This window comes from Ruditapes philippinarum, unplaced genomic scaffold (assembly GCF_026571515.1).
Source record: "Ruditapes philippinarum isolate M1 unplaced genomic scaffold, ASM2657151v2 ctg834_1_1_1_1, whole genome shotgun sequence".
Taxonomy (NCBI): Eukaryota; Metazoa; Mollusca; class Bivalvia; order Venerida; family Veneridae; genus Ruditapes; species Ruditapes philippinarum.
Genome location: NW_026857999.1, coordinates 130,732 through 157,807, shown reverse-complemented (window position 1 = coordinate 157,807; position 27,076 = coordinate 130,732). Strand labels below are relative to the sequence as shown.

Below are 27,076 nucleotides of genomic sequence, written 5' to 3'. Positions count from 1 at the left end.
ATAATAATAATAATAATAATAATAATAACAATTATCATTATTATTATTATTATTATGTTCAACGTCCTTGTCTAAAGACTGACTAAAAAGGCCGTTAAAATTGCGATTGATTATATACACCCTTATTTTTAGCGTAATGTAAGAAGTAGATGAATATAACAAGCAAATTAGACATTTATTATTAAAAAATGAACAAACTTACAGTATTTATAAAAGTAAAAATAAATACATTTAGTTAGGCGAAAAATAATATGCATGCACATTTTTATTTCTAAATATCCGAATTTGGAATATCCGAAACGAGCTCCATTTATCTTTTATATTAGTTTTTGACACAATAGTCTAATTTTAACTAAACTATAATTTTGTTTACAATATACAAGAAATATATTGCTATCTTTATGAGTTTAATTCAGTCAAACACACAAATTTATTAGTCTTGTATGAAAATTGTCGTCAAATTTGTGATTTAATTGAATCAAGCAGGTGCTCTAATTATGACGTCATTATGTCGTCATAGTTACCAGAAATGCGTAATAAATGTCTATTTTGAAAATGTAACACATTGTACTATACACCTTTAGGTTTTTATCAATATCTAAGATGGGGCCATTTTTGGTGCTTAGTGAACCTTGCTCTTTATACAATATAATTGCCCTTAAAGTCTTTTAAATATGTCTACAAAATGTTAGGTGCTGTCCGAATCAACTTCATCGGTAAAGTTCTGTAAGAATCCTGTTTTTATTTGTTCCACTCGGACGAGACAAATTATTTTATTGAAATTTTGTCACCAGCTTTATGGCTAGGATGTTAACATTAACTACCCAACCATTGGATGTTAAGGCACAAGAAACAGTGTGGAGAATAGCTGTACGAGTACATAGTCACTCGGGGCAAAGCCGTAAGTAAGCAACTTCGGAAAATTGGATGTTGAACAGAGAAAAAAGAAACAATTGGGCTGTGGGAAATTCATTTTATAAGGAAGTGAAGGGTAATACTATCTTTTTCTCAATCGGGACGACATCCAAACAATAACAAAGTTTGGAATATAAAAAGGCCAAGTGTTTAACCTTTTAATTTTCCAATTATATCCAAGCGTAAACAAATAAATGCGCGCGCACACGCACACGCAAACACACGCATACACACACACGCACACATCATGCACGCACGCACGCTCACACTATTAGACTTCATTACGTAATGAGTGACGGGTCTTTGGTGGATTTGTAGGAAGAGGTTCGTTTTTATTTTACATCCTTTTCATTTACCTGTTGTACTCATATTATTGGCTGTGTCTTTTCTACCTGGATAATCTGTAATAGAAAAGACAATAATCGATTAATTATATGCAGGGCATATGTACCGAGTCTCAAATTCACAACTTATTTGTTGTTTTCTAATACTTTTGTTAATGCTATTCTTTGCCTTGATATAATTCAAGAGGTTGGAGGTCCGTGTCTAGGTTAATGTATCTGTTTCTGTGATTGCCGGAGATGCTGTTCAACTTTCCTTTTTGATCTAAACTGGTATATAAATGAGAAAGAAAATATAAAAAGTAGTCGTCATAACATAATGAGACACGGATATTTGATGGATTCATAGGAAGAGGTTTTTTTTTAACTTTTATCCTTTTAGGTTCAAACTTGTTGTTTTACCTGTTGTTCTCATAATATTGCCTGTATCTTTACTACCTGGGTAATCTGTAAAAGGTAAGGAAAACAATAATTTAAAAATTATATGTATATCAGACGTACTGAGTTTCAAATAAACAACGTATCTGTTTTTTTTAAATACTTTTGTTTATGTTATTCTAGTGCCTTGTTACAATTCTAGAGGTCGTAAGAATAAAATGTCCGTAGTGGGTTAATATATCTGTTTCGTTGATTCCTGGAGATGCTATTTAACTTTCCACTTTTTATCAAAACTGGCATATAAATGTGATAGTAGGTATTTAAAATAGTCTTCTTTACATAATGAGTAACGGACCTTTGATGGATTCATAGGAAGAGATTTTTCTACTTTACATCAGGTCTTTCAATCATTTTATTCATTGGTAACGGAAGGTAAAATGTGTCATATTTAATGCTATAAAGGAATTTAAAGTATCCTTACGAAAGTAGTGAATAACTAATTTAAATAAAGGAGGAAACAGATTTGGCTATGTGTTGCAAAATCAAACAATACTATCTACTTAGGATAGTTGTTGAATGTGGATCCAATGTCAAGAATTGTTATGTATTTTACATTGCAGTGACTTCTTAAAGAGCAAACCAATTTCTTTTCCGAACCCTTTAAAAGAATACAGTTATGTAATATAACATACAATTTTAAAGTTTATTTCATGTTCAATCATGTTTACACATTGAATTAATCTTTGATATATTTTCAGAAAAGCTGACTAATAATAGTCAATGCTCACATAAATTGTACTGTATATTTAGATATAAAAATGCATCACTAGGAAATTTATTTCATAACAAATCCAGTTATATATTACACATGCATTTTACAAAACATGAAACTACTATAAATTACAGAAAACACGTTGCATGTAAGTACAACCGGTGCAGTGACGTCGCACTCAACGTCAAAGTCACATTTTTTTTCTACCAACGCCTACGCGCACGCACTTCGGTGGATCAATTTCTTAATGGTTTCTGAATACCGCTCCTGGTCAAAGGTGTCGTTATTGTTCTAAGTCACCAGTTTCAACTCTTCGGAAATCTCTAAACGAATTCCTCGTAGCTGTGCCTTTAGTTCAGGAAGACGTCTGAAGCCCATCGGAGTGTGATAACATTTGTCTCCCTTGTCGTGTGGCACGGAGCGTTGTCTTGATGCAAAATTACTCTCGCGAATGGTAAATCAGGACGTTTCTTTCTTAACCATTAACCTCATATAGACGTGTTTTGACGGCTTTTCACCCCCTTTTTGAGACCCCGAACAGTGAAATACTACAGGCCCCAAACACTATTTTTCGTTTAAGAAATGTCGTTAATAATGTGATCACATTTTTGGCGCCGCCCCTCATCAAAAAGGTTCATCAAGGGGCTGCCAGAAGGGAAATGCATCCCTTCTGTTTGTGGGGGGGGGGGGTGAAAAAGGGCGGCAGTCACCCTTATCGCCAAGAGAGTTTGAACATGTGACAAGCTGAACATAGCCTCAGGTCGATAATAAGGTAACGTGTAACTAACGCTCAAAATCCATTTAATCTATCTCAATCCATTGAGAAGTTGCAGCAAATTGAAATCAGTTTGGTGGAGAAAAAAAATGCAAAAAAATGATTTATGGCAATTTTGAGACGTCCCCCGTTGCCATGGTAATAGGAAATTTAAGGTTGAGCATGCTTTTACAGAGGCTATGGCCCAGTCAACTTTTGTGCCAAGTTTCATCATATTGAAGCGTATTTCAAAGTTTCATAACAGTTTGTAACAGGAGGCTTTTCAATGAAACGGCCATTTATGAGTTAAAAGGTTAATGCAAGTGCGAGCTCCCTCCTCGGAACCTAAAATACACAAATGCGAGCACACTGAGTTTTTGCAATAATTACAATTTCTTCATAGATCTGTGTAATATCATTTATAATTTATTTTTATGATATTTATCATTTTCAACAAATAATTATGATGTTAAAATTTACCTTTGAATAATACGGGCATTCATGGTTTGCCCGTCCTGAATCTTGTGTTGCAAAATCATGTTCTCTCTGTCCATGAAGAATAGGAACATGTGCTTGCCGTCGCTTCTTGTTAAGGAGTGGTGTCTGCGGGTTCTTCCATAAGGATGACTGGACTTTGGATTCAGGGTCGTAGTGCCACAAGCAAGTTTCATCAAGCGAAACAATGCATTTCACCTTGTAACTCTAATCGCCTCAGAAATGCTTCAAAACACTCAAGACAAAATGCCTTGTCATAATTATAATTTGGTTGTTATCTCGGGACCCATATTGCGCTTATTTTAGACACATTTAAATCGTTTGTAAAAATTGAATACACGACAGACAGCGAGACACCAAGTTTCCCAGCAATCGCCCTCAAAGTTGGGCGACGATTTTCTATTACTTAAACTCGAACTCTTTCTACATTGCCAGCTTTGTTGAAATTGAAGTCAAATCATCCCGGAACGAATCGTAGCACTGATAAACAAGTTAGAAACTACTTTTACGTTTTAAGCCAGTTTCTTCCATTTCCCGTGACTGTTTGTGTGTGTCACCAAATCCGACGCATGATTCAAGCGACGCTTTCACTTCGACGTCGTCGTTTAACGTCAAGTCAGAGCATCACTCTGTTGCTATTAACTAATTTGATGACAAATTTGCAGCTGGAAGCATTACAGTAGTGAAATTTGAAAAAATGACGTCAAGACGTCAAGCTAACGACAAAGATCTTCCCAGAAAAATATCAACCCGACCTAGCCTAATATTTTCAAAATTAGGGGCAATATAAAGCCACGACAGACGAAGCTTTAAAATAATGGTTGCCCCGGTCGGCGTTACCCGCGTTACTATGGACACGGCTTGTGCTAACATTCAAACAAGAAATCGAATAAAAGCTTTGGTGATCGGTTTAAAATGGTTGACACGACATCTTAAATAAAAGACATTAGAAATAATGCTTTCAATATAATGTTATTACAGTTTTACACGGACGTCACGAACAACCTTCGTACATTTGTATATGACAAAGTTAAATGAATGGTCGCTCTGCCAGACAATGGTTATACAGGAAAGTAAATGGTTTCTAAAGAAAACACTAATTGCTTAATATTTGATTATTACGCAAGAACTAGACATAATTTCATAAAACTTGTAAGAGGTCTCCTAGGCAATGTTTCACGTCAGTTTTGAAGCTTTAGCCTTTGTGGTTTTAGGAGAGACTAAACGTTTTTATATTACACATCCTGAATGGATCAAATTTAGACCTAATTTAGAAACACATATATCTAAAAGAATTTCAATTTTCGAGATTAATAACCTTACAACAAATTATTATGCCATTGTTACACAGGCTATGCTAAAATTTCGATATGACTTTGCATGTAAACTATGAACTAACATATGGAAGTTAACCAGTTTTACTTCTTTTTTAAGATATTTCTGGTTTTAATTCGTTCTTGAATATTCTATAGAACATACTTTTGCTAGAGTTATCAGTGAGGAACAACCTATTACATTTGTATTAAGTAAAAAGATATTTGAGTTCCTGTCGTATTCCTAGTTTCAACTATTTATCCTCACCATAATGTTGTGTACATTGTAAACCATATATTTATTAGACAGCATTTTATATAAAAAAGTGCAATATCCTCAAAATTCAGCCCGTTTAAGAAATGCGTTTCGTTGTGTCATTATGTTTTTTGAATAACATAAGGTTAGATAAGTTAATTTGATTAGTTTATTAAGTTAAACATTGCTTTAGTACTTTACGTTTTAGTACATATTCCACTTTTACAAAAGCGTTCATTGAACGCCGCCTTTCCTTGTTGATCTTGTTTATCATATTTCATAAAGAATGTCTGTGAAAGAATAACTTTTGACAGTTTCATCAAACTCTAAAAAATGACTCAGAAGGCTTTATAATTTAAAGCTTTTTATTTGTTTTATAGTAATCAACAGAAAATTATTATTTTAAACATTTTTGTAAAGGAGAACAGGTACAAAATAATTATTGTTGTAAAATTGTATCAAAATCAAACAAGTCATTGACGCTAGTTATAGCAGCCATTTTGTTCTGCGGCCATTTGAGCATTTAAGCAAGAAACACTTTAATTTGTAGACTTTCATCAAAATCTATCGACCCTGGAGAGAGTTATTACTTCCTGTTCATTCTTTTGGTGAAAAATCAATCTTATTCGGCGGGGTTGTTTCTTTTGTATAGAACATGTACTTAAAAAAAAATTAATATTGAATTAATGTGGATTTTGCTGTTGTTCCGAATTTCCAAAATGCTTTCAAAATTTTACTAAGCTCATAGTGAATACAGAGGTTGCCAGTATAGTTTTCAATCTATAAATTCCTGCTGAATTGACAAATAAGATGGTATCATATATGGTATCATACAAAGTAAATAAATACTATCAGCTGTTCTGTTAGGTTACTTTAGTAGAGGAATGTACATTTAACACGAATTATCTAGAAATCTGATTAAACGCTTAGTTTTCAAGGAGTAAATGTTGTCGCCTGAGCAATAATTCGTATAACTTGTATATAAGTCAATTAAACGCATTATCCTCAAGATATAATTTCTTTTCACACAAGGTGATTGATGTGTCCATTAACAAGTCAAAGAATGAGCCTTTCCAACAAAAACAGCAGGGTCATTTTTTATTTTAGCACGAGGTAATGTTACATACATAAGTTTTCATATCTAAGCTGCTCTTTTATGTCGTTTCAGGAATTCTTAAGAATATTTTGTTTTAATTTCCATAGCTTATTTTTAGTTTTCTTTGATATATATCCCATTACGGGCCACTGAAACATCTTTGTAGCGGGCTACCTTAGAATAATTCCTGTAAAGTCAAAATTCACTATGAATTTTAAAAGAAATTGTGGGCTAATGAAAGACTCAAATAACAGGCTACTACATACGGCTCATAGTCACCTCAGTTGTAAGAATGTTCACATACTAAAATGTGCATGCTTCTGCTATTAGATGAAATAAACTTACCATATGCTAAGAAAGTTGCATGCTTGATAACTTTTTCCGCAGATGGTAAATTGTCATATGATAATTGACATTCAAATCTCCTTGCATCATCACTCACTAACTTCTCCATGTTCATAGAGAATGTAAGATACGTGTTAGCAGGTGTTGGAGAATCCCATGACCCACCAGCAACATAATCTTTAGTAGCTGCTGTAATACTTGAATCTAATGTTGGGTTTTCATTAGTGGATATTTTCATAAATGCTAACCTATGCCAATCATCATAATTATTCCCAGAACGGTAGTGGACTTTACAAGTTGTATCTGAATAATGTATACATGTACAACATCTGTTTCAGTTATGTCGCATCTAAAAGTTATTGTTCCTGCGCTCCCAAGTAAGACTTGTTCCCTGCTTATGGAGTGACTAAAAAAAGTTTGAAAATTAAGAAATCGAATCTGTATTTTATGTAACTTTCCGAATCTTACATTAAACAATTTGCAACATTACCACGTTTCTAATTATTTATATTTTGCGTAATATACACTTGAATGCATTTAGATATCATGGATTTCGAGGTAATCACTTATCGAGAATAAAAATATTATTTTAATATGGTTGATAAAAATCAAGTATAAACATACAGGTAAAGAACAAACACAGTCTAACCGTAGTAATGACCCAAATGCCCAAAAGCAATGACTAAGGAATATATCATTATAAAAGTGTTGATTGTATGTACTTATCTTTAAAGAAAGTAAAAGTGATAAAGAAAACAAAACTTTAAAAAACGTCCGACATTGTTTCTACGATTTGAATAAAAGCCTTTCTCCTCTTTATGAATCCAAAATATTATACATAAACATATCGCTAACAGGATAAATGTTAGTGTAATATATAGATTAGGATGAGCTAAACATGTATATAGCCAATGCACAATCTATGTAATGATACATTTATCACCACTACGTAGTAAACGAAATTTAGGTTTAAAAAAAACTAAAAATGTTAAATTAAATCATACATATTCAATATTCAATGTAATTATGTAACCTGTACAGTTTGACAGATTAATATTTGAATTGTGTCAGGATAAATTATAATGTGTACGTCATTTCATCTAAATATGCAGAATAATTATTGACAAATACATACAATTTTATCAAAAGAGTATTAACGGTACAATGTTTAAATCTAAAGTCATATATTGTAATTAGTTCCATTTGATTGGTCAATCATTTTCCAAACTTGTTGTCCAATTTCCAAATTCATTTATTTGTTCATTATGGTTTATATTATAATTATGAGTAATGAATTCATAAAATAAAAAAATAAATTTTATACGGCAGCATCTATTTGAAGTCATGATACTAAAATAAACGTGTACAAGTGTCAGTATATAAAATGATAATCAATAACCCGGTTACAATACATATTACATGACCCACATAAAACACAAATCGGTTACAACGCCATTCTTTTTTATCAGTTACCCTTAATCGCATTTATCACGATCACGAGGTGTTAAAACATGTGACGCCTATTGTCACTTATTCAGGATACGTAAATATCTCTTTTGTGTTTGGCCGAAAAGGTGTGACTTTTACTTAATACCAGATATCAGGTTTGAGAGTTCGAGCGATCGGTGTTCGAGCAATCCTAGGTGGAAAAAAAATATATTTCATTATACAATTCAATATGATTGAACAATAATAGACTATACAATCATTAAAACACTGTTAGATAAAAATCAAAGGGATGGCATTTAAATATTACAAACTGGTAAATAAAACTCAAATAATTTAATTAATATCAATTAGTGACAACAATTGCGGTTATTTTATTGTCAATTAAAGGTCTTTACAAACTAGTAATTAAACGTGTGATGTTATGTCCACTATAAAAAATCAAAGGTGTGTGGCTTTGTCCACTCTATGAAATCAATGTGTAGGGTTCTGTCCATTTTATAAGATTTTGTGGAGTGGGGTTTTGTTCACTCTGTAACATTTTGTGTTGTGGAATTTTGTCCGTCTTCCATATTTGTTACATAGGAATGTTACCGGGACTCGCGGTTCGAGTGAAGGGAGGTATTTGAGCGATCCGACGGCGAGCGAACGAAGTTTAACTGTATGAAGTTATATGATGATCCAATTAGTTGACTTAAAACATTTAATAATTTAGTATTTTATTTTTAAACTTTGTTACCATAACGTTAATAATCCAACTATAAACCTTGTTAAATTATCAGCAATTTTTACCCCTCATTGGCAATAAAGACATTATAACATATTGTATCATAGTTTGGGGACTTTTCTGTTGAAAATGTATCAGAGTTAAATCGTATACATATACATGCACAGTGCGTTAACTGGAGTGCAGGTATTAGTTACCCGCACTCCAGACCATGCTCATTTATTGGTTGCTAATTTTGCTGGGTTTACATATTGTGGCGGCAGAGAGAGAGTGAAAGCGACAGAAATATCATATTCAGATGGTCGCATTGGTTACTTTTTTTGGGGTTACATATTGTGACAACAGGGAACATGTTTTTATGTTTGACTATGATACAAAAAAGAAAGAACATCAAAACACTCGGCAATCTGATTTATATTCGGGGGCTACGCCCCCTCGTACAAATCAAATAGCCTCGTGTTTCGATGCTCTTTCTATTACTTGTATTTTTTAATAATTATTCAGATAACATTTTATAGATTTCAAAATATATTTCCTTAGAATAAGAGATGATATTTTATGTTGACAAGTATAAATTATCTAATTTTGTTGATATCATAATTACGGGACCTTTCTGTTGAAAATTTAGCAGAGTTAAATCGTATACACATACATGCACAGTGCGTTAACAAGAGTGCAGGTATTAGTTACCCGCACTATAGATTGGCTAATTTTTCTGGGATTTATTTTTTAAGAAAACAGAGAGAGGATTCGCGAAAGACACGTCATATTCACTGGTTCCAGTTTCTGAAGCATAATGTTCTTTCAATCAATAGCTTTAATTTCTGGAAATTCCCGTTTAAATCTCTATTTTGAAAGTTGGTTTGGACTATTTTATAAGATGTTGTCATATAAAATTTTAATAAATGATTTCGAGAAATCATTATAAAGCAAGAAAAACGTAGGTAATGCTTATAAATATTGCATAGCATAGACACAAGCAGCAGCGTTATGCGATAATATACAAATTGACAATTACAAATGTACACGAAAAATATAAACATTCAACACATTCAACTTCAATGCAATCATTATATATATAAGAAATGATTTTTTTTCAATTTAAACTATATAAGTGACCAACAATTAAGCTGTGTAACTTTTGTATTAAGAGGTGTGTATCAGCTTACGTGGGACTTTCATTGTTTTTGTGTCTCTAAGTTCCAGGTCTTGGAAGTGTGTACAAACGGCAGCACATGTAACATCTTTACCATCGTCTTCTTTATTGACATCCAAGCGGACGAAATACTTTGTTTTCCACGCACCATTTGGGAGTCTAATGTTACTTGAGTTCCTTTCTGAACAGATGATTCTGTCGGCTGTAGTAAAATTTACCGTGCAAGCCGGATTCGAATTGTTTAGGGTACATACAGCATACATACGAAGTGGATCTAATGAGTCAAAATTGATCTCAAGTTTGATGTCAGATGGAGGGACTGAAAAAAAATCACATAAGAAATATATCGTAAATTGATTGTTTGACTTGATACATAAAAACAATTACTTCAAATTAATTACAGAACAGATAAGGTGAATCTACAACATGTATCTTGGTGTTAACACAGATGCTAGTTATCCTTTATGCTGATGACAAGGCAATTGTTTTCGCTCACAAAAATCTCACTGTTACGAGGGGCATATGTTAATTAGTGGCAACAACTTAATTTAACCATGATTTGCACGTTAAAATACAGGTAAAAGATATCGTTGGAAAGGTTATTGATTTTTCTAACCACCAGTCTTTTTTTTGAACGATTTTCACGTGTTATAAATTTTAGGTCATTTAAAAAATGTGGTTTTCTGTGCTGGTTGTAAAAAAATGGCTGGGTTGCATTGTGATTTGAGAGAGAAGAAAAGAGCTCATTGCAAATTTCGTGGGTTATTGGGTAAATTCTCATCAGTTTATGAAGAAAATTCCCTTTCATATCGTACAATTGCCAGGCGGATCTCATGTTTAAGGAAGGTAGAACTAATGTTCATGATGATCCCCACCCTAAGCCATTGTTGATGAAGATGCAAGGTATACCATACCATGGAGGAGATATCGAGCCTATATGTGTTTTCCAAGTTGAAAGAAAAGTTACAGTTAAAGAAAGTGGGTGTCCGTTGGATCCCGCATTTGCTAACTTGTGACCAGAAAAGTGAGGTTTTGTATAAGTCTCGGCCTTATTGACTAGGTTTAAAGATCGAGACCCTAGACGCCTGAGAGCAATTGTCACGGGGGATGAAAAGTGGCATTTCTAGCCCGACACTAAACTCTGTAACAAAATGTGGGTAGTGAAAACAGCGATTGCCCAGTTGTTGCTCGACGTAGCAGGAGCGTTAAAAGACTTATGTACACTCTATGTTTTGAAAATGATGGAATAGTGGCACTGTGTCCGAGATTGGTAGTATCACATTTTATCATGACCATGTTTTCACTGCTGTAGTTAATCACTACATTAAAAAGAAATTCAAGGTCCGGGTAGGCTGGATCAAATTACTCCATGATAAAGCACCTACGCTAGTACCGGTCTTTTTTATACTCATTATACTTAATCGGGAAACCAGAGTCTCGTTTTCTGTTTTAAAAACCTATCTTGAAATTTGTCCTTAAAAAATGGGAGGCAGAAAAGGTGTGACTAGTGTTATTCTTCTAAAATAATTTGTCTTTGATAAATGAAACAATTACATTTTAACCCTGTATATGCTTCATTTAATACTGTATTTTGAAAGCTCATGTAAACAAAATTATTGAAAATTAATATTTGCACTTGCTATTATGGTATTTTTGTCATGAAAGCTTAAAATGAAATGTTCTAAAACTGGTTTTTATTGTATTTATGGTTTTATAATCGTAATGTTTATTATTGTTGGTATATATCCGAAGTATTTATTTGGGAAAAAAGCCTCCAGGCTTTCATTTGCAATTTGATGTTATTGCAACTACTATATTAACACTGTTGCTAAATTTATTACATATTCCATATTTTTGTGTGTAGTTAAACGCAAATAAGGTATACTTTGAATATATTGTTTAAGTTGTGAAATTTATGTTAATTAAATGAGCTCAGTGGGATACAGCCATTTGTGACAAGCTACCAAACAAGTTTATCTATTCACTATCATAATAAAAGATAAGCCAAGCAAACGGCGGGAAAATCAATTTATTTAATGATACATATGTATTACTAGTTACTTGGCTAGCACTTATTCATCTTAAAAGTCCGTTTCATTTATTTTCTGTCAAAAGATCTCGTAAATGATCAGAAACATGAACATGTCTTTCTCTTATATAATAAATTTAGCGTTAAACACTTACATAGAAAGTTCACTTGTTCCGGCTTGGAACAATATCTAGGTTGTCTGTACCATTTATTATAACTACAACAGATGATGTCCTTTCCATTCCATTCTCGTTTAAATGTTGTCAAGGTGGTAGCGTTGTTGTTTAACAAAGTTTCTTTATTGAATGAAGGTATTGTATTAACGTCAGCAGACAACACATTTATACCGGAAATGGTTAAGTAAACAATCGGTGAAGGTCTTGAGCTTTGACTCTGGTATATGATGTTAACAAGACTCCCTTCTTTAAGATAACTTGGTGTTGATAACACTACTTTAGCAGGAGGCTCTGTAGAAAACTTAAGAAATTTAGAGTATACACACATATTCTAAATTTTAAAATAGATTAAGAATTAAAATTTCGAATCAAACATATAAAACCTATTTATCACAAACTTTATGTCTTAATTATGATGACGTCTGATAAATAATAGGATACGGGTAAAGTACTTTAAAGAAATTAAATGATATCAAAGATCTTTTTTCAAGTATTTAAATAACAAATTGTATTATATCCAAACAATTATAGTTCACTTCACTCCAAGAAAATGATGTGACAAAAGGAATTAAACTTTGCACTTCCAGACAAGTTGACATAATTATGTTTACGTCATCTGATTTGTTGACATCATTACTACAACACAATACTATAAAGAGTTTAGAAATGCAGACAAAAAGTACTTTGTAATAGCGCTTGAAAACTGCTTTTGGCAAATATTTTCAATCACGTCGCAATTTGATCTTTGAACATTGATTTATTTTATAACGACTTACTCAAGTGTAAGATACTACGTTATCGCGTACGTGCAAAATGCTCCCAATAAGACTGGTTGTTGATTTTTTTATTTATTTAATTTTTTTTTTTTTTGGGGGGTAAACATCCCGTCGACTCGAATGTAAAACATGTTTTTATTCTAAGAAATCGTCAGAATATCAAAAAATAATGTGGCACACAAAAGATTGGCTTTAGTACTTGATATAATTTAAAAGGTGTTACTGCCTACTGTAGTCCTGTAAACTGGATATAGGTATTTTTTCCTAAATGCTCTTACTCGGACAAAATTTATCCCATTTTCAGGCTTTAACCAGAGAGTAAAACTTTATTAAACGTTATTTTAACATTATATCAAGTACTAAAGCCATATATCTTTGGTGTGCTACATTATTTTTGATATTCAAAGGATTTCTTACAACAAAATATATTTATCTTCGAGTCGACAAAAAGAAAATCACAACAAAAAACAATCGATTGGTAGCATTTTGCAGGTGCACAATGACGTAGTATCCTACCATTGTGTCTACAAGTTTTAAATTATCTACACATGTCTTTTAAAATACACGTGCTTCCAATTAGTTAAAATTTATTTTAGTTTTATTTTATGGAAAAATATTTAGCTCTGTTGAGATGCATTATTCCTGATCAATTTTGTAATACAGAACTGAAAATCATCTTTGAGTCAATATAAATGGGTTCATGCGCCTATGATATTAAAATATTACTTACTTATAACATATACTTTGGCAGTAGTCATTAATGGTGATATTAACGCACTATTCATTACAGCACAAGTGACTGTTCTGTTGTGGTAACGGTTATCAAGTGTGATACGTGCTGTATAAACCGATGTCTTAAGCTGCAGGGCATTGATTTGCTTGTCTCCTACTGTCATTTTTACATCAACGGGTGGTGTCCCGCCACTTGTCTTGCAATGAACTTCAATGTTCTCTTTGTCAGAACCAACAATGCATTCCTTGCATTCATCAATGTCCTGTAGATCTGTGAATGCTGGTGCACTTGGTCGCACTAAAACATATACAAATCACTAATGTTAAGCAAAAGCATTTACAAAATGTAAGTCAATAGATGCAGGTATAAATCAAATATACATGTATGTAAACTGATGATCCCCACCCTAAGCAATTGTTGATGAAGATGCAAGGTATACCATACCATTGAGGAGATAAGTGATATATCGAGCCTATATGTGTTTTCCATCTTTAATTTGAAAGAAAAATTACAGTTAAAGAAAGTGGGCGCCTGTTGGATCCCGCATTTGCTAACTTGTGACCAGAAAAGTGAGTTTTTGTATAAGTCTCGGCCTTATTGACTAGGTTTAAAGATCGAGACCCTAGACGCCTGAGAGCAATTGTCACGGGGGATGAAAAGTGACATTTTTAGCCCGACACTAAACTCTGTAACAAAATGTGGGTAGTGAAAACAGCGATTGCCTAGTTGTTGCTCGACGTAGCAGGAGCGTTAAAAGAGTTATGTACACTCTATGTTTTGAACGTCATAGAATGATGGCACTGTGTAGTATCGAATTTTATCGTGACCATGTTTTGCTGGTGTAGTTAATCACTACATTAAAAAGAAACCAAGGTCAGGGTACGATGGATCAAATTACTCCATGATTAAGCACCTACGCTAGTACCGGTCTTTTTCTATACTCATTATACTTAATCGGGAAACCAGAGTCTCGTTTTCTGTTTTAAAAAACTATCTTGAAATTTGTCTTGAAAAGAATGGTAGGCAGAAAAGATGTGAATAGTGTTATTCTTCTTACATAATTTGTCTTTAATAAATGAAACAATTACATTTTAACCCTGTATATGCTTCACTTAATACTATATTTTGAAAGCTCATGTAAAAAGATTATTGAAAATTAATATTTGCACTTGCTATTTTGGTATTTTTGTCATGAAAGCTTAAAATGAAATGTTCTAAAACTGGTTTTCATTGTATTTATGGTTTTATAATCGAATTGTTTATAACTGTAGGTATATATCCGAAGTATTTATTTGGAAAAAGGCCTCCAGGCTTTCATTTGCAATCTGATGTTATTGCAACTACATGTACTATATTAACACTGTTGCTCAATTTATTACATATTCCATATTTTTGTGTGTAGTTAAACGCAAATAAGGTATACTTTGAATATATTGTTTAAGTTGTAAAACTTATGTTAATTAAATGAGCTCAGTGGGATACAAACATTTTTGACAAGCTACCAAAAACCCTTTTAAGAAGTTTATCTATTTACTATCATAATAAAAGATAAGCCAAGCAAACGGCGGGAAAATAAATTTATTTTATGATACTTATGTATTACTAGTTACTTGGCTAGCATTTATTCATCTTAAAAGTCCGTTTCATTTATTTTCTGTCATAAGATCTCGTAAATGATCAGAAACATGAACATGTCTTTCTCTTATATAATAAATTTAGCGTTAAACACTTACATAGAAAGTTCACTTGTTCCGGCTTGGAACAATATCTAGGTTGTCTGTACCATTTATTATAACTACAACAGATGATGTCCTTTCCATTCCATTCTCGTTTAAATGTTGTCAAGGTGGTAGCAGTGTTGTATAACAAAGTTTCTTTATTGAATGAAGGTATTGTATTAACGTCAGCAGACGACACATTTATACCGGAAATGGTTAAGTAAACAATCGGTGAAGGTCTTGAGCTTTGACTCTGGCATGTGATGTTAACAAGACTCCCTTCTTTAAGATAACTTGGTGTTGATAACACAACTTTAGCAGGAGGCTCTGTAGAAAACATAAGAAATTTAGAGTAAACACACATATTCTAAATTTTAAAATAAATTAAGAATTAAAATTTCAAATCAAACATATAAAACCTATTTATCACAAACTTTATGTCTTAATTATGATGACGTCTGATAAATAATAGGATACGGGTAAAGTACTTTAAAGAAATGAAATGATAACAAAGATCTAAAGTATTTAAATAACAAATTGTAATATATCCAAACAATAATAGTTCAATTCACTCCAAAAAAGTGATGTGACAAAAGGAATTAAACTTTGCACTTCCATACTATAAAGAGTTTAAAAATGCAGACAAAAAGTACTTTGTATTAGCGCTTGAAAACTGCTTTTGGACAAATATTTTCAATGTTGTCGCAATTTGATCTTTGAACATTGATTAATTTTGTCACGACTTTCTCAAGTGTAAAATACTACGTTATCGCGCACGTGCAAAATGCTCCCAATTAGACTGGTTGTTGATTTCTTTTATTTATTTTTTTTTTTTTGGGGGGGGGGGGTGGGGGTGGCTGCTTTTTTGTTAACATCCCGTCGACTCGAAAGTGAAATATGTCTTAATTTTAAGAAATCGTTAGATTATCAAAAAATTAATCTAGCGCACCAAAGATTGGCTTTAGTACTTGATATAATTTAAAAGGTGTTACTGCCTACTGTAGTCCTGTAAACTGGATATAGGTATTTTTTCCTAAATGCTCTTACTCGGACAAAATTTATCCCATTTTCAGGCTTTAATCAGAGAGTAAAACTTTAATTAAACGTTATTTTAACATTATATCAAATATCAAAGCCATATATTGTTGGTGTGCTACATTATTTTTGATATTCTAACGGTTTCTTACAACAAAATATATTTATCTTCGAGTCGACAAAAAGAAAAACACAACAAAAAACAATCGATTGGTAGAATTTTGCAGGTGCGCAATGACGTAGTATCCTACCATTGTGTCTACACGTTGTAAATTATCTACACATGTCTTTTAAAATACACGTGTCTCCGATTAGTTAAAATTTATTTTAGTTTTATTTTATGGAAAAATATTTAGCTCTGTTAAGATGCATTATTCCTAATCAATGTTGTAATTCAGAACTGAAAATCATCTTTGAGTCAATATAAATGGGTTCATGTGCCTATGATAAAATATTACTTACTTATAACATATACTTTGGCAGTAGTGATTAATGGTGATATTAACGCACTATTCATTACAGAACAAGTGACTGTTCTGTTGTGGTAACGGTTATCAAGTGTGATACGTGCTGTATAAACCGATGTATTATACTGCAGGGCATTGATTTGCTTGTCTCCTACTGTCACTGTCACATTATTGGGTGGTGTCCCGCCACTTGTCTTGCAATAAACTTCAATGCTCCCTTTGTCATAACCAACAATGCATTCCTTACATTCATCAATGTCCTGTAGACCTATGAATGCTGGTGCACTTGGTCGCACTAAAACATATACAAATAACTAATGTTAAGCAAAAGCATTTACAAAATGTTAGTCAATAGATGCAGGTATAAATCAAATATACATGTATGTTAACAACACAATTCGTATCTGTGTGTCATTTACACTGAACTTAATTTGGCAAAAGCATTTACAAAATGTTAGTCAATAGATGCAGGTATAAATCAAATATACATGTATGTTAACAACACAATTCGTACCTGTGTGTCATTTACACTGAACTTAATTTGAATCGAATGCAATACTATATATCAATGTGCATGTGCTAGAAACAAGTGAACATGAGAAACTGTTTGAGTGTTTATATCCAAGGCATTTTCCTCACAAAAGATGACAATAGTCTTATTCAATCGTATTTTTGGGCATTTGTATAAAAGTGGATGCTATGAGTTGTGGAAGCAGTGAAATGCAAAAAGAATCAGTTTGCTGTTCAAAGCTAAAACATGTTTAAAAGAAATGGTAACATATATATAGTAAAACACATGTAGACATTTTATGATAATATAAATTCAGTCTCTTACATTAATAACATAGAGTCATTATAAGTGAGTTTGCTTAAATTTGTAAAAATCCTGTAAGTTGTAATTGAGGTTGTATACTACACTAAAGTGAAATTATATATCGTATGTATATAATTATGCTTATAAACAATTTTCAAAATCGGATAATGTGTAAAATATGTACAGCAAATATTTGCACATATTATATGTAATCAATAAAGTGTATGCATTCATTTCTTATTGAAAAATTTGACTTACACTTTATATAGAATTTTTTGTTAACTCCCTTTATTTACATGGAATGTTAAATTCGGTAATATATTTTTAATAATGGAACTTACAAAATTGAAAAATCTTGATTTGAACATCATATTTATGATATAAAACCCAACAAAAATTGTGTTACAGGATCTATAATTTTAAATATTTTTTTTAGATTCTCATACGTTCATGATTTTGCTTCTTAGAATGATAATTTAATTGGCAATTGTCTCAATTTCGACATGTTGACAGATTTGTAAATGCGTGTCTTCTCTTCACTTAAACATGTGTAAGCACCGTGTTTGTAAAATTATCAATGTGAAACGACACAAATGTAAGGTATTTTTTTCAATTCTATTACGATTAATTATGTTAGTAATTAACTGCCAACAATTTCACAAAGGATATTGTATATATTTTAGATGTGTAGTAAAGTGCCTATATATTAATGTAAAATAATAACCTCATAAAACAACGTTTATTCACGTCTTACATATTTACAGATTACTAATCATTAAATTAATCTTAATACTATAATTAAAAAAAGATGACTTTATTTGTTTTACCTAGTACAGTCACTGAGACAGTATTTGTAAACCCCGCATATGCGCCACACTCAACTTTGTAATATCCGTTCATACTGATGTTAGCCATGGGAATAGTAAGTACTTTCATCCCATTTTCTGTCTTATCTGTTTTGTGAATATCATCCCTTAACTTCGTAAAAGGCGTATATCCATTGTCTGAGTGAGCCCATTTGAAATTAAAATTGACAGGGTTTGCCATTGCATCTTCAGACGGATACTATTCTAAATATATATTACCGCCCTCAAGTACACGTTCATTTCTTAGGTAAACAAACCCACAGGGATTATTTGGGTTATCTGAAAAAAGTACATGAGATTTAATTAGACAAATTATAACTTATATCAAAAAACAGAACGAAAAATGTATTTTTCACTTTATGAAGCCAAATAAGTAATAAACCAGTTGATAAACCAATAAACCAATAATCCCTTTTACCAAATATTGCAACTCATTCATACATATATTTTTAAATTACAATGTATATAATAAAATTTAATGACTGAACCTTCTGTTTCTTTGTTAATGTGAATCCAAATAATTATCAATTAATATTCACTTCATTTCAGTATGTTAGACTTTTGTCGTATTGTTTTATAGCTATTTGAAACTTATTTAGTTATTTGATGCCATACCGGTATATGTAAATATATTAAAGAATAGTGTCGGATACTGTGTTTTGAAACTTGTCGGGTCAAAAATTTCATATTTGAACAAAAAGCTTTCTCGCTGGTGGATATTCTGCAAACATTTATCACTTGACATCTGTTTAGGTGGAAACAGGTTCATCTCTCTTTGGGAATGTTTGCGTGTGAAGTACTTCCTTGTCCCGCACGTGTTACTTTAAGAAAAACTTTCCTTGTTGTGTCTATACGCGTCTTATAAGATATTTTAGATTTTTTCTTACATTTTTGCAAGTGTTATTCATTATTGCATGCATGAGATATTTATTAAAAACCGTGGAGCAATAAACTTTGTGACGTTATCTTATCCAGTTAAGTTAGTCAAAGATGAGTATGAACATAGGTACTTGGTTTCATCTTATTTGCCGTTATATTGATGATCTGATATATTACTGATAATCTCCGTATATTGGTTTCAGCTTTATTATTCCCCTTCTGCAAAGCGGGGAGGGAACTATAGAAATGGCCTCCGTCTGTCTATCCGTCCGCTCTCACGGGACGGTAATAATGTGGCTAGAAGGACAATAGGTAACTGTTCTTTCTCTTTGATGTTACTCATTCTGTAATGCTTTTGTGTGGCTAAAAAGAACAATAGAAAGAACAATAGAGTAGCCACATAATAACCGTCCCGTTAGAACGTCCGTTGGTCCGTCTGTCCGACTGTATGTTCGTAACACTTTCGTTTCGGCTCCACATTTTTTAAGCCGCTGAAAAAAGTTTAAGATAACTTGGCACAAGCGATGGCCTATACGAGACGATGTGCAGAGCGCGAAAATCTGGTTGATATCCAAAGATCAAGATCACACTTAAAGGTCAAGTCTTAAAATATCTACATTTCGTGTCCGTTCAATAACTTAAACCGCTTAAAAGTTTTTAAAATCACTTGTTACAAGTGATCACCATTATGAGACCATTTGCAGAGCGCAATAATTCGGTTGCTACCACCAAGGGCAAGGTCACACTTAAAGGTTAAGTGTTAAAATGTCTGAATTTCGTGTCTGCTCTTTATAGTTTAAACCGCTGAAAAAATTGTAATAATTTGGCACAAGTGATTATCATTATAAGGCGATGTGCAGTCTGTTATTACTATGTTGCTACCGCCAAGGTCAAGGGCACACTCAAAGGTCAAGTGTTCAAAATTCTACATTTAAAACATTTAAATTTCATGTCAGCTTAAGGACTTATTGACAATTGAAAGGTTTTGAAATTACTTGGCACAAATGATCCCCACCATGACTCAATCTACAGAGCGCAACGTCTAGGTTGCTACCCTCAAGGTATATCCAGATTACAAACCACGAAGTCAATGTCATACTTAAAGGTATAATGATAAAGGTCAACATTTTCCTGTCTGCTCCTTAACTCTGAAACTATTTTCAAAATGACTTTGCACAAATGGTCACCATATTGGAATGATGTGTGGAGCGCAATATTCAGGTGTATGTCACACATATGGTCAGGCTGCGCAATATTCAGGTGTATGTCACACATATGGTCAAAAACTAATATTCAACAATTTTGTGTCCTCTTCATAACTTTTTAGCTACTGAAATTTTGAAATTATATTGGCACAAATGATCACCATCACCTACAGCAGGCATTAACTAGGTCAAGGTTAAAACATAGCCACAAGTCTTGTAATTCTCGACTGAATGATTTGTAAAACATGAAAACTATAACAAATAACAAATAAGGGTCACTAACTCACTATCAAAGTATTATAAGTTAAAACAGGACATATTACCAGATCCCAAGTAATAGAAAATTTGCTTTAGTATGATACAAACAAATAAGCAAAAATGATGTCTGAAATCACCCATGTTTACCAAGACCTTGACCTAAAAAAATAATCAAAATAAGAAGATCTGCAAAGGTTTTCATCTGGATATGGAAGATAATTGGTCAATAACTGAAACAGATTTTATTGTGAGCAAATGTGCATATGATATGTATGGCACAACAGCATGGTCATGGTTGGTTAAAGGTCAAGAAGTACACATTACTGTCCACTGTGGTAGGGGATTTAGCTGTTTTTCAGACTGCAATTTGTTTTTATTGCTATTATATCAATGATTTTTCATATAACTGATTATCCGCGAATATATCTGACACTAATTGTATTAATTCGAAACGAAGAGACTATAACTCATATGGACTGTCGTTATAACTTAATATTTGTGCTTTGTAATTATTAAATCCTTTAATCGAATTTATATTTTTTATTTTTCTAAAAGCTTCATTTAGCAATGATTTTCTAAATGGCTTACATAATATTATTGATAGGAAATAACTTAACAAATGGCCTACCATCTAGTACAAGTGTTCCTGTTTTCATCCGACAGTGCTTACTTTCGTTGTAATAATGTATTCGGTAATTTATTTCATCAATTCTAGATAAACTCTCTGTTAAGACCATGTAGTATGTTCCATTTTCATTATACTGTGTGAACTTGTATGTCAAAGGGCGAGTATACCATGCGTTTCCTTTAGCTGCACGTTGCCATTCGAGAATTGCGTTTGGATCATATGAGTCCGGGGTAAAAGTAAAAGTGACGTTCCTTCCTAGTAAAGCTGGTTGCTTAATTTTCAAATTTCCACATTTGTTTAAAAAGTCATTACCTGTAAAGAAAAAAACACAACGGCATATATACATGTAAACTGACGCTTGGAAAGTATCATATACATAAAACATCATTTGACTGTTAGGAGCCAAAATAAGAGAACAATAACAACCCAAAAAACGATTTAAATTGTAAATGCAAGAATAGCTATTGGTGAATATTTGATGTATCATTCTACACAATAAAGCTTAAACAAAACATTAATTTTGATTGATATATATATAGTGCATTATCATGAACACATAATCAGTATATAAATACCAATCGGATCGTCCTCGACTATTATTTATAATAACTTCAGAGTTAATACGGATTGAAAGTAGGTCTACCTTGTGTTCTCAGATGAAAACAAAAACAGAGAGGGTAATATTCGATAATGTAAAGCGAATGCGTATATTTGACATCCAAACGACTCGTAAGATAAAGTTTGCTTCTTGAAAATATGTCTGACAACAAAATATGATTAACATATGTCCACTGATGTACAATTTTAAACAATCCGACTAAATGTATTAGGTAGGCATTTTGTACATGTGTTCAACCCTAATAACATATACATGCATAATGTATTGTTTGCTTTTACATTTATGATTTCACATATTTTAAGTGAACTTTTACTTAAAATGTTGGAAAACAAAACTTGTCAACAAACCTAGCACTAAATAACTATGTGTTTACATGTTTTATTTCTTAGCTTATGCTAGACCGAAATACCGTATCCGTTCTGTATATAGTGAAGACTGACGGGAAGTGTCGAAAACTTGACATTCTATAAATACTCGTCCGGGTTAAAGAAAAGTATTAAAAAGACACGAATCGTAAGGCACGCATCGGGATTATGACTAGTAAGGAGTGGAAATGATTACGGATTATATGTGATCTAAGTAAGTGTTGCTTTACTGACATGAAAATGTAATTAATGTGCTAACTCAACAAACAACATTTTAATGCCTGTACCCAAACGTTGGTCGAAGTATGACAATAATAATGAGGATCACATAATTTCGAAAATTTAGAAAGCACAACAATATGATATTTGAAGGCGATATGTCTTCATATACCACCATGTTCAAATGACTAGAGGCCTACTATCAATCAATTTGATAAAAAATAGCCAATCAATGTTTTTCGCAAACCCATGTCCGGTTTTACCTTAGACATTACCCCTGGGCATTGCGGTTCCAAGAATGATAGCAAAGATTTATCAGCTGCAGTTGAATTTCATCAATTTAACTTGAAAAATCAAATGTTTTATGGAAATGATTAAAAGATGTTAGTGCAATTCTGGTTCTCGTTTTCTCGAGCGCTTAATATGCCAAACTCTCTGTTTCCGAAACCTAAAAGAAACCTGGAAAAGTGTTTACGCTAGATCAAGGCTTGTGTGCGTCCTCACGATCAACTAAATGTAGAGAAAATTGACGGGAATTATCATTTCTATGTGTGAACTAAGGTATGAACAAACTGAACATGCCTACTTTTTATTGTTTTTGTGTAATTGTTCGAAGTTCTAACTTGAATATATATAAATTGAAATACTTGAATGTATAAAAGCTGATGAACATGTGTTGAATTGACTACATTATGTTATTCCCATGAGCAAAGTTTAAAATATTTGAAATTGAACTGAATTAGGTTCTGGACGTTACACTATGCGAATAAATGCAATAATATTTTTTATTTTTCTCCATAATTTTATACATAGCTAGAAGCATATGTGAGATAATCACCAAGCTATAAAATCATATTAATTATAAAGCTCTAATGACGACTGCTTTTAATATTTAGAAATCTATAAAAAAGAAAATAAAACAACATAATTAAAATAAAAAATATGCAAAAATTATAACCATAATAAAAAACTTTGATATACGCTTTAACAATTTATGTATTGTAGAATGTCCCTAAAGTAGCGCCATTTGAGCAATTCACTGACCCTTTACCCGACAGTTGAACATGTTCAACAACTAAGCACACACCAACTAAGCCCTACAAAAAAACTAGACATATGTCTAACAAAATGCGGAACATAATTCTGTCACAAGTTAAAACTATGTAATTACTGACACATATATATATGCACATTATAATTATTATTGTGTTTCTTAAACAGTGTACACGTGTCAAGTTTGCGTAAATATAATAGCAATACGGATCAAAAGATATTAGATACATGATAGATGTAATTGATTTACATGAAATGTCTATTTTATACTGGGTTTTTAATAGTCTAATGAACCAAGTTATTCTAAATATATTAGATTTGATTATTTATTTGTTTGGGTCGTCAGACCAAACAAATAATGGTAGCGAAATTTCAGACTCTAATGCTGTTAATTGCAAGTGCCGAAAGTAGTCCGCCGAAAAATTTAGGCGAGATCACTGCGTAAATATAGTCACATGACAAGCAGATTAATTTTCAAGCAAAATAATTCCCGAATGATCGAAGATTTCTAATATTGTTTTATTATTTATAGATATACATGCTTATAGTAAGCGCCATGATTATTTTTACACACGTGTTATACAACAGTTAGCGTCGTTACAAACCCTAACTAGAATAATATGGTTTTCTTCAGGCCGTTAACATGTAAATTCACCGTGGCCGAGGGGTTTGCGCGCTCGCTTAGGAAGCGAGAGGTCTGGAGTTCAAATCCCAGTTAAGGCAACTCATTTTTTTTCAAATTGTTTAAGTCAAATAAACATTGGATCGAATATCAGTGTTGCAATTAGTCTTATAGCCAATCTACTACAATTAAAACGCTGGAAAGCATTGGTGGCACTATACAAAAACAAATTGTTTTATAATCTCACAACCTTCACCTTTCTGACATTCTGAGACCCAAACAAATTCAGCGCCTTCTGTGCTTTGACTTTACATTGTCAGTGTAGAAGAAAATAGCCATCGGTACAAAGTTTAAGGTGTAACATTAGATTATCATGAATATGTATCTACCACATCAATATTTATCTGATAACAGAAAGGCATTTAATTCCAATATTCCATACAGATCATTTTCGCAGACCATCCCATCGGGGGTCGCACCAAGAAAGGGTTTTTCTTTACCACTTGACTAAGAAGGCCGAGCGATAACACGTTAGGCATTTGGTCAATTGTATATGCCAAACATCAAGCTTTATCATGTACACGCGTCACAATATAGTCCGATGTTTTTAAGTAAATCAGATGTAAAGGATTTAAAAAATTATATCATAAGTAATCAATTCATTTAATGTCGTTTCATAGAATTATTAAAGGAATTGTGAGCGTATAGGGGAAAACACTCTTAATAATTGCTTCAAGCGTGCATTTATCTCTTTTTATCGAGCAGTTATACAGTCTGCAGAAGTTGACATAACAGTAGCGTTACTATGAGATTTATAGAATCAAGAAGTTTGAATAAATTCATTTGGACCTAATCCCCCACTCCTACCCCACTCAAAAATCAAAAATACAATGATTAATTTTCCATATTTAAAACAAACACGTTCAGTTAGTACCTTCAAGTACCTTCAAGTACCTTGATTACTCTTAGCAGAATAATCCAGTTAAAAACAACAGACATGCAAGCTTGAGTTTACCCAAAAGGTACAATATAGTACACTATTGCGTAGTCCAGCAGTCGTGTAAATATGACGTGTGTTATCTTGACAACACAACATGTTATCGGAATTGTTTGAAGCCTATTGAGCTACAAAAGTCAGCATGTTTATGCATACTTCGCAGTTTTTCATTAGCTTAAAGCAGCACGCCTCCAGATTCATGTTAATTTTCATGAAAATTTTGAAAATGTGTTTAAACGTATTATTTAATGAAATAACCAAAAGGAAGCAATTTACACATTATCAATGGCACTTACATGACTAACAACCCTCGTAAATTTCGAAAATGAGGACAAAACATGCAAAAATAGCAGTAACGCAGTAGAAATATAGTTATAAATACTGAAAAAAACAGTCATAAATCGTACATAACATGTAAATTAGTACTTGAATCTTGAACATTTTTACTTTTCCAAAAATCTTAGTACATTTTATTCAAGTTTGATTATATTGAAATATTGTCGCTCATCTGAAGGCATGCAGCTTTAAACTAATACGTAGTAAGCCTTTCTTCACTTATTTACTATAACATCACTATCGTCTTTTCCCATCTGACCTACCCACAGAAGTTATCTGATTGATTGGATGCGAGAATTAATATTCATTTTCCTAACAAACGATATTTGAGCCGCGTCATGACAAAACCAACATAGTGCGTTTGCGACCAGCATGGATCCATGCATCTGCGCAGTCTGGTAAGGATCCATGCTGTTCGCCTACAAACTCTATTACAAGTAGAGAAACTGAGAGCAAACAGCATGGATCCTGATCAGACTGCGCGGATGCGCAGGCTGGTCTGGATTCATGCTGGTCGCAAACGCACTATGTTTGTTTTGTCATGACGCAGCCCAAATTTTCATTTCGTTCACAAATTTCGGAATCAATGTTTTAACTGCTAACAGCAGAGACATGGCGGAAATGAAATGGTTTATATTTAATTCAAATTCGGAAAATATTCTGTTCAATATTTTAGTGCAGTTGAACAAATACAGGATACACCATTGAATAAAGCTAAGCTTTTATAGGAAAGATATTAGACAATTTTATAATTATTATTTCTATTTTGCCATGGGTTAAAGAAGAATACATTTTATACATTACTCTTGCGCAACATAAACTACAATAAGGGAATACGACTAATATCTTAGACTACTGTAAAGTACAGTATTATATAGTACAGTACAGTATGATACAGTTCAGTGGAGGAAAGTACAGTACAGTGCATTGCAGTACAGTACAGTACAATACATGGTATTCATTTATAAACTTATAAATGAATTAGCAAAAGTAATGAAGAGAATGAATTCATAATACGTTTTACTCAGGACATACATTGTAATTTGTAGGATATGTTATAGTTTTCATACCAACACTATGATGTCACGTTATAGTTTAACTGACATTTTATGTCGATGGATTTTGTATCGTATATTTTATGTGGAACGGGCATAATTAGAATTATTCTAGACAATGTTTTGCGTTCATAAATGAGTGATTCGCATCTTATTTATTCTTAGCTCATCAATTGATTTTCAAGATAATGAAAGGCTCATTGAACCTAAGTATTGAATTATTTTTTCTTTT

General features: G+C 32.5%; 1 protein-coding gene across 1 annotated transcript in view; it reads right to left on the bottom strand.

Moving 5' to 3' along the window:
- The window catches only part of LOC132751736 (synaptogenesis protein syg-2-like), a 37,821-nt gene that overhangs the window by 7,293 nt on the left and 3,452 nt on the right, over nt 1-27,076 (bottom strand). The window contains exons 3-9 of the mRNA XM_060741951.1: nt 21,579-21,890; nt 18,570-18,887; nt 16,924-17,223; nt 15,442-15,753; nt 13,706-14,005; nt 12,179-12,490; nt 10,008-10,313 (exon numbers count right to left, since the gene is read on the bottom strand). Coding sequence (XP_060597934.1) covers nt 10,008-10,313; nt 12,179-12,490; nt 13,706-14,005; nt 15,442-15,753; nt 16,924-17,223; nt 18,570-18,789 — 1,750 coding nt within the window. The 5' untranslated portion in view covers nt 18,790-18,887; nt 21,579-21,890. The remainder of the gene's footprint in view (nt 1-10,007; nt 10,314-12,178; nt 12,491-13,705; nt 14,006-15,441; nt 15,754-16,923; nt 17,224-18,569; nt 18,888-21,578; nt 21,891-27,076) is intronic.